The 14,953-nt window shown below is 44.8% G+C and overlaps 1 protein-coding gene across 1 annotated transcript in view; it reads right to left on the reverse strand.

Annotated features, from left to right (window-relative positions):
- The window catches only part of PLCL2 (phospholipase C like 2), a 163,169-nt gene extending 148,576 nt beyond the window's left edge, over positions 1-14,593 (reverse strand). Inside the window, 2 exon segments of the mRNA XM_036030604.1 lie at positions 12,944-13,517; positions 14,508-14,593. Coding sequence (XP_035886497.1) covers positions 12,944-13,267 — 324 coding nt within the window. The 5' untranslated portion in view covers positions 13,268-13,517; positions 14,508-14,593.
- Between the last annotated feature and the right edge of the window lie 360 nt (positions 14,594-14,953).

The raw sequence follows: 14,953 nt of genomic DNA on the forward strand, positions 1-14,953 counted from the left end.
TTACTTTCCGGACATCTTCTAAGTCACCTTCCTCCTTATTTCACCTCACAGCCAGGAATGAGGAGGACAGCAGGACAAATGCCCTGAGGTCAGGGCACTGCTGCAGAGAGCACACTGCCTATCTACTTCTAAGTAAGGTGCCCACGGAGCCCTCTGTGTCCCACTTCTCCCATGTAGTTTCACTCTCTTGCTTCAGGCCCCTTGGGGAAGCATTCATTAACGGTAGCTGTTTGTTGGACAAAGGGCTATTTAACTATTTGAAAACATTCTCCCATAATACTTTCTTCCCTAACAAAGAAGATGGGTAAGAAGATCTGGTTGACTGTGCTGCAGAAACGGAGCCTCTCTGATTCTTTGCTTGGTCAACATGACTGAGCACTAAATTTTTACAAAAAGGACATAGAATTTCTCCCCCCAAGAATATTAACGTTCATTTCCACCATGCCTCACATTGGCAAAGAAATACATTAAACGACCTATTAAAGATACACGTATTAATATGTGGGTTCCCATCACGATCAGGAAGGCTTGAGAACTCTTTTCTGCTGATAAGCTGCTGGTACTCCTCCAGCCTCTATAGACTGGAGTCTCCGAGGCCACAGCCCTCCCACCAGACCCTGTCTCTTCCTCGGCGCCTACCTAGAATCAGTAGACATAAGCTTCTCTGATGGAAAGTACCCCCATGCTAATGTGGAAGAGAAAAAAGTTATTAAAAGAATAAATGTGAACGTTGATGGTCTGCTGACAGAGCAACTAAAAGACTACACACCAAGTAACCGGGACTGTAAATAAGCAACACTGATATTTTCATGTTACTGCCTTGCAGCCAATAAAATATTTTTATAGATGCTTTGGGAATTCAATGGTCATTCCTCCTGACCGCAAGTGCCTGTGTGGCGAGAGGAAAGTGCTAGACAGCAGAAAGCAGACATTTACCCAAAGGTCATGGCGTAGCGAGCCCGACCGCCAGCCCACTGTAACGTGGTGCACCTACACATCACACACGGGGTCTCTTCCTCCCTGTACAAAGAGGTACGTGTCTGGCAAATGTCGATTTATAGTCTTCTATGAGTAAATGGCCTTTTTGCTACATGTTGCTACCTGAGCGCAGATGATGAAGTGCCTAAGGGAAATGAGAGGACTCCATTCAGCAAAGTTTGAAACGTGCAATCACCTCTTTCTAGAAAGAGTGCTCACGCCTCAGCAAAATTAGTTCTTTCTAAAATATTTCCCTCCTGGGAAAGCTCTTCCTCCGTGATGCATGATGTCATGGACACACAGATGTCTTTTCTGTGAGGGGATGGAAAAGAGCCAAGAGAAACAGTGGCCGCACAGTGATGCTGAATCTGGGTATTACCGAGTCAGGCTCCGAGGACCACCCAGGGCCTTCGTGACAACCTGCACACCATATTCTTTTGCTTGCATCAAAAATACCTCCTTACAAGACAATGATTAATGCACAAGGCTGACCATCATTTTCACACATAAAATCTGTTTCTCCAAATTTGACTAAGAAAATGTTCCTCTTCGTGGCTATTTTATATCCCCTCAGAAGAAGGGCAGCTCGGGTAAGCCTTGAAGGAAAAGCTGCACCAAGGAGCTGAAGCCCAGCCCCTGCGCCCACCAGCCTCAGGGTCACCGACGTCACCTGGCGGATTCTGGAGCCGCATGTTGGCTGTTATCTCACAGAGCTGAACCGGCAAAGACCCAACGTGAAAAACATCTCTTGGCTGTTCTTAATTCTGGCTATACCTTAAAATTGCCGAGGGTTCGGAAACCCTCAGAGATTCTGATTTAATTGGGCTAGAGTGGGTCTGCACATTAGTATGTTTGCAAATCCAGGCAATTCCAGTGTGTACTCAAATGACCCGTTTGAAGATCTGGTGTTTTCCCCACCTGGAAGAATATTTACATAGGACAAGGTGAGTGCTCAGTGGAGCTTAAACACTATGCTGACCTCCGGGGATCCCAGACAGACAGCTATTCAGCAGTAATCAAATAACTTACTTTTGTCTACAGATGTGGACAACTGGTTTCTGTTTTCAACTGCTTTTGAGACCCAAAAGCGCTGTCTAGAAAACTGTCATGCAGAGAACAGGTGCTCCACAAATGAGTGGTTCTCAAAGGTTTCTATGAGCAGGACGCTTTGCAATATTAAACCCTTCCAGTGCACCTGAATGAATTAAAACTCTCAAAACTACACCAAAACAAATCATAAAAACTCCCAGCAATCACGGCAACGGTGTAAGATGACTCCCAGTTCGCTGCTGTGTCACGTCCCACAGGCCCAGCGCCTACGTGTTCTCAGTGCGGTCCGGGAAAGACACTGTCTGCCTGCTCCTCCAGCCGCCCCTCCCTCCGCCCTCTCCCTGGCTTCACTCCGCTCGGGACGCGATCAGGTCTCCCCATGGCACCGGCGCTCCACTGCAGCAAAAAGGTGTTTCACATGTTTGTGAAAGTTCCCATTCGTTTGCCTGTTACTGAACTGTATATAAATGAAATCATATAGTCTGCATTTTTGTGTGTGGCTGGTTTACTTCTCTCGACATTATGCCTGAGAGACTGAAGTGGTACAGGTAGCAGTCATGGGCATTTGGTTGCTTCCAGCTTGGGCTGTTACAGTTAATGCTGCTATAAGCATCATCCTTGTATATACCTTTTAATATACAAATGGACTAACATCTGTTGGGTACTATGCCTAGTAAGAAAGACAGTGTGGTACAAGGATAGGTAAATAGACTGATGTAACAAAATAGACTCCAGAAAGAGATCCACACACACACAGTCACCTGATTTATGACAAAGGGCCAATGCAGCGCAGTGGGTGGGGGAGGAGTGGGGCCGGTGATGTTTTCAAATAAACTGTGCTGAGTTCTTTGGATGTACATGGGAAGAGAATCTTGACCCCTACCTCACACCATACACAAAACAATTTCCAGGTCGATTGTAGATCTGAATGTGTGTGGGGGGGAAGCTCAACAAATGATTATCTTTCATGGTTTTAAGCTAAATAAAGATATCTTAAATAGGACACAAAAATAATAAGCACTAAAAATGCTGATAATTGGATTTCACTAAAATTAAGAAGTATTTCACATTAAAAATGTCATTTAATGTGTATATATATCTCTTAAATTATATATATAACACAAAACACATACCAGGAAATGTAAATAAGTCCTACAAATCAATTTAAAATATATAAAAACCCAATTTTTTAAAAGGACAAAAGACTTGAACAGACATTTTACAAAGAAGAATATACAAATGACCAAGGAAACATATGAAAAGGTGCTCAACACCTGGGCCATCAGGGCCATGCAAAGTAAAAGCCACAGGAAGGTACTACAACATAACCATCACAAATGGTTACAATTAAAAAGTCAATACCAAGTATCAGTAAGCATTAAAGCAATTAGAACTCATGTAATGAAGTGGGGTGTATAAATTGGTTTAACCAGTTAGAAAAATCACATGATGGTATTTACTAAAGCTCAATATATACATATCTTATGACATAGCAATTTTATTACTTTTAACACATATAAAAACATTTATGGGCATATACATAAACCAGAGAAAGCTTTGAAAAAACATACAGATCTCTTTCAACAAGTCATCAAAAATTCCAAAGAAAAACACATCCCTAAAACTGATATTACATCAGGAATTCTGTTAGTTCCAATATAAAAACATCTGAATAACTCTACTGGTATTTATTATCATCGGTTAGCATGGACTGACACAAACAAAAATCTGAGCAACTTGCTGTATTTTCCTTCAAGAATAAAGATTAACTATCTGAAAAATTACATCTGCTTTGCCCACAGGACATCAGAGCTTAGAAGGAAGATGGAAAATAAAAGGTATCAGGAAGCCATACGGAGAGAGTCATACGGCTTGTGATTCTAATGGTAGCTGCAAACCAGGTCACTTATCCCTCTGTGGGCCACATTACCTGGTCAAGAGCAACAGGGGCTTCATCAGCAACGCTCATAAAAACAAAAACAAAACCAAAAACAGAACCAGTCTACCCCTTCCTGAGCATTTCCCATTTAGAGAGAGGACACCTGCTACCCATCAGTCTTTCACACGGCGGGACTCCGGCCGCCCCACCACTACATTATTTGATTTGCTCTTAATCTGCACTATTTATAAACAGAGACTTCAGAGTATATGAATGCACAAGTATAGCATATGTACACATGCAGCTATCTATAGCAAAAAAACAAATTCTCAAATATAGTTGTTTGGAAGACCACATCTTGTTCTATTAATACTCACAGACTGCAGTATTACATAACTATTCTTCCAATCCTGTTTCGCTAACATGCAAATTAATGAACCCAACCATAGCTAGGAGCTAAATGTACTAATCAGTATGGCCTTGTGTACATTTAATCACAAAAGAATTTTACAGTTGTAAAGATTTTTCAGTTGTAAAAATCTCAGAATCTACCTTATTAATCACTTTTAAATCCAGCTGCTTAGTTTCTGAGGTGTTGTTAATATCTGCTATTTCCAAATCAGTATACTCAGCATACTCCAAGAAGATACATGAATACTAATTTCACATTAATGTGTTGTATTAACATATTTTATAATGTTATAATTACTTGACAATTCCAAAACAATAATAAGGATGGATATTACAAGAAAAAGCTCACCTAAAAACACTGTTATTAATTATTATCTGCTTTAGCTTCTAGGAACCTAAAAAGTAGGTAACTCTAAATCCAGTTTCTGTTTAAGAAAGAAATAAAAATGGAAAAGGACCCTCCTCCTAAAAATTTTTCAAACAGCCCTGGCTGGTGTAGCTCAGTGGATTGAGTGCGGGCTGCGAACCAAAGCATCGCAGGTTCGATTCCCGGTCAGGACACATGCCTGGGTTGCAGGCCACAGCCCTCAGCAACCACACATTGATGTTTTTTTCTCTTTCTCTCTTTCTCCCTCCTGTCCCTCTCTAAAAATAAATAAATAAACTCTTAAAAAAATCTTTATTAAAAATTTTTTTTCAAACAAATCAAATAGGAGTGGAGAAGAAGAGGACAGAAGTCTGGTTTGTGGACCAGACAGGCATGGTGGCAGGACCCTGACTGTGGCTTTCTGTTGATTAGGTACATGCTGGCTTCATCCCAAGATTCAGCCCCCAAAGGCCAAACTTTCCTAATTAAAAACCAGTCATCTATTTTAGGACTGGTGGAAACTGCTAGGATCAAGAAGCCAGAATGGCTTGGGCAAGCAGGGAAAAAAAAGTCAAAGACACATTTCAGAAGATGACACAGAAAGAGGGTGATGGAGCAGTTCAAAGCGTGGGCTCTCGAGTCAGCCAGACTTGGTCTGAACGCTGGCTCTGCCTCGCCCACGCTCTGCGACCTCACTTGAAAATGACCCACACCTTGAAGAGTGGGTCTCCTTGTCTGTAAACAGGGAACGGTAACATCTCCTTGCAGGTTGTGGTCAGACTTGTGTGAGAGGATGCATGCACAGCATTTCTCACTAACACTTCCATATCCAATCCTTGAGTTGCAATAAAAGGTAGAATTTCTACCAGTATATGTCAGAATGTGCTTAGGGATGAAAGGTCCCACTTCTACAACCCTGCTTATATTCCCTTTTTATTCTTTTTCTTATTAATTCTAAAGTGCTACCAATGAATATCTTATTACAATCCAAAGCTAATGACAATAAAAGGTTAAGTAATCCAGTGCCTTAAAAATAAACAAAAAAAAGCAAAAATTATAATCCCTTAAGGAAACTGAATACTAGAAGATAAATGCTTTCACAAATAGTAAAGCTCTCTCACCATGCTTTTTAAACTTTGACAGAACATAAATCAAAAGACATTTTCAAAGGTCTACTCTTATTTCAGGGGCACCAAAGGGGACAGATCATTCCTATCAACATCTTGCAAAACACTTCTGAAACCAACCAAATTCCTGAATCCAATGTTAAATCAAGGTACTTCCTTCCGTTTGATTGTTTCCGAAATTATGTAGGTGAAATAAATTTCTTCTCTGACGTACGTGGCCCATTGAATTTTGTATTCCAATCAAAGCCAGTGGGAGTTAAGTCTAAATAACATTTCCATCAAACTTCTAAGATAAGTCATGTCATTCATGTCCACTTACTCATCCATCACACATTTATTCAACACGTATATACTCAAATACCTGCTTTCTACAAGACATTAAACTAGGGGTCTGCACAAACTGAAGGTCAGTAAGTTACCTATGAAGCAGGAGGAAATGCGGCTGCACAGAGAGACACAGGCAGAGTGGTGGTTGGAAGGCAGAAAAGGAAATAATTCCTCCTGAGACGGGGCGAACTGAGGAAGACCTTGAAGGTGACTGAGAGAGGGGGGACGCATTCCACGCTGAGAAAAGGGAGGTATAAATGCCAGGGCTAAGTTTAGGCACAGAGAGCAGTCTCATGGGGCTCCCCCACAGGCTGTCACAAAGAGTTTGTAAAAAGCAGATAAGTGGGGTGGCCATGCTATTTATCATGCAAACCAGGATGCCTCTGAGAGTGAAAGAAGGCACTATTAATAATTTTGTCAGGACGAAAGTTGTAAATCTGGACTGCCTGAGCAAATCAAGACATATGGGAGCTTGACTCAATGAAACTGATGTTCAACACCCTCGGACCATGTAGCTGAGGCTATTTAGACATGTGCACGGTTGTCTGAGGCTTCAGATTTAGAAAGGCATCCTAACAAATAATTCTTGAAAGCATCTTTAGAATATGCCTGAGAAATTTCTCTGGGCATATTTCAAAAGACAAAACTTTCAAAGTGGGCACAGCAATGTTAGAGATCTTCAACTCGAATGGAGCTAAATGAGTTTGCTCCTCTCAGGATAAACTCTAAATCAGAGAAACTAAAACTAAAAATAAAAATAAACCACAAGAGGTACTGCTTATTGAGAGTTTATCACATGCTACTCACATTGTCTCGTTTCATCCTCACAGTCTGCTCTGAGGGGGGATTTTACTCTCTCTGCTGAGGACATGGCGTAACTAGACACAGACTTGATATCTTGCCGAAGGCAACACAGAAAGGAAGGGAGGGAGCCAGAAACTGATCCAAGCACCTAACTCCACATCCTCTGCTTTTCCCACCACTATTCTGCCTCCAGAATAATCCAGACATGCGACTCATGGCCTCAGTGCAGCATAAGACCTCAGAGTGCAGCCCAGCTGAGATTTTTGCCTAGAATACATTCTGCCTAATTATTCCTCCCATGTGACCAAGCACTAGTAGCCAGCAGGGCGCCTAGCCACCTGCCCTGCTCTGCCACTTGGAAATAGGCAGGTGCCAAGTGTCCTCCGAGCAGGCTGGACCATTTGCATAACCATCACTGAAGTTCAACGTAATTCACTATGTATTTTGAGCACCCTAACACTATGGAATTTTTTAAAAATATGATTTATTTAATCCTCACCTGAGGAAATGTGTATTGATTTTAGAGAGGTGGGCGAGAGGCGGGGAGAGAGTAAGACAGAAACATCAGTGTGAGAGAGAGAAACATTGATCGGCTGCCTCCCATGTGCACCCCGACCAGGGATCACACCCGCAACCTTTGGTGTACGCTCCAAACAACTGAGCAACCCGGCCAGGGCTGGAATTGTTCCGACACAAGGAAAGCAGGTAGTGCTGAGACTTCCCTGGGGGCTCTGACTTGAGTTTGAGTCACTACTAAGACTCTTACGCCAAGCACAACCCTGTTGCTTCACAATTATTATCAGTAGGAACACACAGTTTCAGATATTGCCGCCCACAGGTAAAAATAATTGAATATCTCCTGAACTACAGAATCTCATTAAAGTAAAACAAAGAGGTAGCTAAACTGATCCAGGGGTCTGGCAGATGAGTAAGTAATGACAAGCCAACGGTTAGTATTAATAAGGAACAGAGCATCTATTTTTGGACATACATGTTTAAAATACAGGCTGAAGAAAAAATACGAATGTCCATACTTCATGTATATCTGCATTTCGGCTGTAAATAACACTGCCCTATTTTGTTCAATAGTGAGGCATGGGTAACTTAGACATCAAAAAGAAGAAGGAGGAAAGGAAAGGAAAAAAGGAACAGTCAAGTTCAGACCCCTTGTGGAGAGCATAGAACTTTAAAAGGAACTGAACCGATTCTGGGAGAGAGCAATCTAAGAAAATAGCTTGAGTGGCGGAGATCAGCAATTAAAAACAAAACAAAGCAAAGCAATTTCGTGTCAGTTGCCTATTTGAACCTGATGAAAAACAGCACAAGTCAAACATAACTGTTTGGAGGAAAGGCTGGAAAACTGAGCAGCGGAGAGAAGGAACCATGCCCTGGCCTCTCAACAGTTATCCGGTGTGACCTAAAATGCATTAGTTCAAAGTGAAGTGGGGAGCTGCCGGCTGGCCAATAGATTTTTCTGGCCTAAAAGATCCAGGCTGCCTATCTATCCAGACAAATTCACTTTGCAATCCTGTTACTGTTTGTTCAATATTTATGCCCACAAGATTTTGGGGCATGCAGTTGTCTCTTCCCAACCATTCAAGAAAAAAAAAATATCTGAAGTAAAATGCAAATAGTATATTTAAGATCCAATTCAAAATACAGTTACTGAGTGCTTATTATCTATGCAGAAGTGATAAATATAGCCCAGCTTTTGCCAACAAGGAGTCTAGTTTATTTAAACCAGGAGACAATATAATTTCATGGGCACATTTTTATTACTCTGTTTAAATATGTATGATAAACCCAAAAAGCCTGTTTATTCCCCACTTTGGGATGCTCAGCATCAAGACATAGGGATATATTGTGGCAAAAAGGTAATAAAGGCCTTTTTCCTACACAGCATGATACCATGACCGTGACAGTGATGATATTAAGAAAAATAAGGGCTGCCACCTTGACAAGGTCACACCATCCGTCCCAGTGAAGCTGGTGGCTCTGGTCAAGCAGCTACAACAGGTGACTAACAGCTGCCTGATTACATTATCTGTCAACCTCTTCTGCCAGCAGAAACAGATTCTTTCCCCCCTCTCCCATGTCCCCTACCTTTAAAGGGGAAAACCAAAGCCAGTGTTCCAAATTACCAAGGCTACCATAATCAAACAGAGAACTTAAAAGAGCCAGTATAATTTGGGGAGCAGCAGAGCGCAGCTGTACCCAAGTGGAGTACGTCCACCAGCTCTAACACCTTGGCCAAGTGGTTAACCTCTCTGACTTCTGATTTTCTTCAGCCTACATGATGGGTACAGAACCAAGGCAAAGAACTGCGTTAAGCACTTTCCCTGTGTTTTGCATGTAGTAGGTGTTTAGTAAGTGCTGGCGACAGTTATTTTAAATACCAAAATAATGCAATATCTATATTTCCTGCTTATTAAAAAAGTATCTAAGATCAAAGGTTGCCTTGGTCCAGGGCCAGAGGTGGGGAAGACTACAAAGGGGCTGGGGAATTTTCTGAGGTGATGGAACTACGCTATGTCTTGACTGTGGTGGTGATAACACACATTTGTGTTTGTCAGGTCTCACAGAACTCGCCAACAGAAGTGAATTTTACTTTATGCAAATTAGGCCACGTTTTTAAAAGTACCAACTCAAAGATTCAATTAGCTTTGATTAAAATAAACCATCCAAATATATAGACATTTTAACTTCACTTCCTTCCAAAATTAAAAAGAAATCTGGGGCCTAAAATGCTCCTTCATATTTCAGACCAAGCTCCTCAGTTAAAGGATTCAGCTATTTGTAAAAGACACAGATGCTAGGTGAACAACAAACCAAATTAACTGTTTCAAAATAAAGCGTGCATCGTATTGAATAGAGTGATGACATGATATATGAAAAGAGAAAATGAAAGTGATGTTTTCGTCTACTAGATCACTTAAGAAGACAAACATTAATGGCCTGTTCCCTAAAAACCTAGTCATAGGCCTTCATAAATAATCTCAAAAGTATAACAGTATTTTCAATGAGCTAAGGAAAAGAAGACAAGGATGGTGATGAGCCCCATGGCTTATTTATCTTCTCGTGGCATTTGCAAAAGGTTCTACAAGGCTGTTTACTCTGTATTTTCACCAACACTGTTACCATAACGAAGGAGCTCTTTCAATATAGATCCGTGCACCCACTTTGGCAGAAATGTAGTTTGACAACAATTTCTCACTCAACACCGCATTTACAAAGCAGATGGAATAAAAAAGCAATGATTTTAAAAGGAGAATATAATTCTGGCGAGACCACGGTGTGGTTCTGCCTGTGTTCTGCACATCAGCAGTAGGCTCTCTCCTGTGCGCGTTGGGATGCCCACCTGAGAGGGCTGTCAGTCAGGGCTGTGAGGAAGACGGGAACTGGGGAACGGACATAGCTCACAAGCCTGACATTTCAACAAACGCAGCCCCGTAAATTCTGGTCTCTGTTCCTTAGCTAGAATTTACTCCTGCCATTTTCTCACGCCCCCAATTATGGTCTTGCTTATTAATCGACTTCCGCCTCGACTGTTCCATCACCTGGCTGCATTCATCCCCTGTATTCAAAACGAACACAAGGAAACCCAGGAAGGAGGTCATTGTTGCTTTTTTTACATGGGCTTTTGCTAAGCTTTGTATTATTTTCTGACAAAAGTGAAATATAATTTCTGCCATTCATGTGACAGGAAAACATCTGTGCATTAATCACTGCTATATGAAATTTGATGTTAAAGTGAAAGTTCTCTATTTCATTAGGATAGAGGCTGTTATGCCTTTAGGAAATACCACACTAACTTGCTGAAATCTTGATTCTTCAGGGAAACATACCCACTAGTTACCTACTTAATTATAGCACAACCTTTTCCTGTAATCCAGGCTTGATCAACTTGGCAACAAAAAGCAGTCGATCAAGTCACCTCAGGAGGTACAAGTCAATGAATAAGATATGAGACTGGTAAATCCAAAATAGCCCATTTCAGAAATTAAGAGAACTTAACAGAGAAAACATGTACTTCCTTATCACTCCTCCATTCACTCAGGAAGCATATTGAGGCCTTACGATGTTGCTGGCCACGTGTACCTAGGAAAACAATTGTGAACAAGAAGCTAACTGCCTTCATTAGCAAGAAGAAAAATGACAAATCTTTCAAAGTTTAACAACTCAGAAACCAGTAATTTCTCTATAATGAGTCATTTTCCCATGTTCTTCTAGAATCTTCAATGAAGAAATGACATCTACCAAAAAGTTCTCAATTCCACACATCAGAAATAGGGGCAAACCATCCTTCCTAATCTTCTAAGAATATATTAAAGTAGATGCTGTTGTAACTAAGTTACACTGCGAATCCCACTACAGATACCAATAAAGTTGGAATTTTTTAAAATGTAAAAACAGGCCCCTCCAGAAAAATGGAGGTGAAGAGTTAAAAGTAGGCTGATATCTCCTCTGGAATTTTCACCTCAAATTCATTAATATCACAGTACAAAATCACCACAAATTTCTAGTCATGGATAAAAACAGATATGACACATAACTCTGTCAATAGGGTTGATTATCTCACACAGCTGAAAGCAACTTACATGGAAATATAAGCTACAGTGTGTGTGTGTGTGTATGTGTATATATATATATATGAATCGCTAAAAGCTAGGTATGCAGCAAAAATATACTTTACTTTTTTCTTAGTTTAACTCAGAACACCTGCTGCAGGAAGGTCACTACACTTGAGCTCTAAGCCCTTCGATTGTGCGCTTGCCTAGACATAAACTGTGCAAACAGATGACAAAGCGAAAAGCAGTTTCACAACTGCCTGTTAACACAGAGTAGCAAGGTGGTATATTTCAATAGATTACTGTATAAGTTGATAACAGCATCAGACACTTAACACTGTACTTAGGAGACTGCTGTAGGTCCAATTAAATTTCCAGCGCCACCGGTGCCAACTCTTTTCACTGTGGCCCATTCTGTCTTCCCTCCCACCAGTCATCAGCTATAGGCACAGCCCTGTCAGTGTGCTGGGCTGCTCACTGTCCTGGTAACCTCTTGCTTTTCAGAAAGCAACATTTTCATATTTGCTCCAAACTTGAGCAGAATGAGCTAGTCTTGCTGAGGCTCAGCTCTTCTTAGCTCATCAACTATTTTTTTTCACTTTATGTCACAAGAAATATTTTTACACTGCAGACCAAAATGTAGTATTAGAATGAAACCACAACAAACTCAGGAGTTCCTAATATTACTTCTTGAGCTTAAAATACACAAAACAATTGCTGAGTTTTTTCTGCTAAATAACACAATGCAAGAGATACCAAGACCGAGCAAACTGCCCAAAAGAACTTCCACAGAACGGAAGACCAGCCTACTGCAGCAAGAAAAAGCCTAAACCGTCCAGAACTGTAATCTCTCAGTGCTTTTGAGCCTAAGAAAGCAGAAATTTGCATTTACGTTCAGAACCCTACTCCATGTCTCCGTGTGACTGAGTGACCAGAGACTTTGCAGCCACGAAGTATAACCGTTTGCAAAAAGCAGCTGTATACAGATCAGAAGAAGCCTATAAAATAATCTCTGTTCTCCCCCTGGGGTTTTTAAGAAAATGTTTTCACATAATCACTAACTGCCTTGAACATACAATAGAAACCTTACTGGGAGTCTGTTACCAGCTGAAGCTACCACAGAAGAACATGCCCTGCCCATCCAGGTACAGGCCATAATTCCAGGCCAATCCTGGGAGAGGTGACAGCCCCAAGTTCAACTGGGAATATCTGAGCACAGTTCCCCCTGCACACTGAGGAACACCTCTAGAATCTTTCCAAATGCCATTGGCATCCAATCGCTGCTCAACCATCCCAAGCACCCGTGCACCAGTGGTTCCCGTTAGCAATGGGCTCCTCTTACAAACCCCTCCTTCCACCACCACTCCCCTCCTGGGGAAACAGACCCCAAGGGCGGTTGGGGGTGGGCGATGAGCGCCCTTCTCCCACTTACCTTGATGATGCTGCTCCGGCGGGGCAGGCCGCCCGGCTTGTTTTCCCGGAGGAGAGGGCAGGCAGCTGGGCTGGGGCTCGCAGCGAGCACCCCACCGTGAGGTCCCGTGGCGGGGCTGACCCGAGGTTCGTCCCCGGACACGCCGAGGCTGCAGTCTCCGTTAGAAACCCCGCCGCTGTCACAGCGCGCCCGCCCGTGGCCGAGGCGACCTCCCCCGCCGCCGTCACCTTCCCCGGGTTTCAGGGCACCCTTGGCACCGAGAGCTGGGCCCGGGGAGGTGGGCAGGGCCCCGCCAGCGGCGCCCCCCCGGCCGCACTCCGCCATGGGCGCCCCGCGACCCGCCAGCACAAAGCCGCGTCCCCGCGTCCCCGCGTCCCCGCCGCCGCCTCGGGCCGGGCCCGCCGTGCGCGGCCCCTCCTCCTCGCCTCCTCCCTGTCGCCGCCTCGCAGCTTCTTCCGCTTCTTCTTTTCTTTCTTTCTTTCTTTCTTTTTTTTTTTTTTTAATTTAGATGTGATGTTTGTTTCCAGCTCTCCCCGCGCGCGGTGAAAGTCGTGACGGCAGAATGGAAAGATTCCTGCAGGGGAGAGAAGAGAGACCCAAGTCAGCTCTGGTGGCGGCGGAGCCGGGGCTCTAGGCACCTGGGGAAGGAAAACACGCCCAGACACACATGCAGCCGCGGGCGCCAAAAATAACCCGCGCGCGCCGGGTGCCCACCCCGGGTTCCAGGCACCCACCCCAAGGTAACGGGGCGCCCAGCTCTAGGGCTCGGGGCACCCGCCCTCCCCGGGGGCCGGAGCAGTCATCGCGCGGGACCCGGGCGCCCTGCCCCGGGTTCGGGGTGCCCACCTCGGGCTTAAAGAGAGGGGAAGCCGCAAGCGACCCGACGAACTCTGGCCACGCGGAGGCGCCTCTGGAGGGTCTCGCCACCCTTCTCGGAGGGGAAGCGACGCAGGTCTCCCCTGATCCAACTCCCTACAGGCCGTCTGGAGCTGGCCCTGCCACGTCCCTCCAGGGTCCCGCTGAGGCCTGAAGCTTGGAGAGGAAGCGCACGGCGGGCAGGGGCGGCCGGGCCCTGATAGTCGCTGCTTGGCCGGGGTAGCCCAGACCCACCCACCCCCGCCCGTAGTTGAGTCTCCTCCTAGGCTCGGCGCTGCCCCCTACAGGCCGCAGGGACCCTCCCTGACCGCCCCGGACCCACCGCTGGTCGCCTAGGCTCGGGCTCGAGGTCCCGGCCGTTGCTGTGGGGCCAGGTCATCGGGCCGCGGGAATTTAGCAGCCAGGCTGACAACGACCGGAGGTGGCGACGCGTGCCGGATACCCAGTGCCCCACTAGGACTGTGGTAACTGCCAATCACCCGCCAGGCGCCCCGAGGGGCAACGACCACGTAGGCCCCTGGGCCAGGAGCTGAGGTCCCGCGTCTCTGGGGACTCAGCCGCCGCCCTCCCTCCTACCCCCAGCCACGGAGCACGGGACTCGTTCCCCTCCCACCCAGCTAGGGGAAAAGCCATCCGGACGTTCCCCTCTGGGCTTCCCCAGTGCAGTGGTCAGACCCAAATCACATACAGAAACCAGTTCCGTTCCCTTGGGCTCTTGAAACTGTAAATTGATTCAACTGGTTTCCAGGATGCCAGGGCGGCGTGGATGGATGAATTGGGGGGCAGATGGAGAGAGGTAAGGAGCAGAGGACTTCAGCAGAGCCTGCTCTGTGCCCTCTGAGTCGCCCTACAGAGATTTATCACCGATGTTCCTTCCTCCTAGTGTCCTTCCTGAGATGCTGGCTGGTCCAGCCCTCTGAGAGCCAATATATCCTAATTGGGTCACAACTGCCGCTTCCTCCTCTCTCTGGTCCTCCCCAGTTACCCCCATCCCCAACGCTTTGGGTGCAGCGACCTTAGGTACACCTAAAAATCAACCTTGATTGTGTGGCTCCCTGGCGCGAATACTTCCCCCGTCCCTCCGCCCTGGAATCTTCATCCCTTCAGCCGGACAGGGCCCAAATTCCCAGCCTG

Source organism: Phyllostomus discolor, chromosome 7 (genome assembly GCF_004126475.2).
Source record: "Phyllostomus discolor isolate MPI-MPIP mPhyDis1 chromosome 7, mPhyDis1.pri.v3, whole genome shotgun sequence".
NCBI classification, from domain to species: Eukaryota; Metazoa; Chordata; class Mammalia; order Chiroptera; family Phyllostomidae; genus Phyllostomus; species Phyllostomus discolor.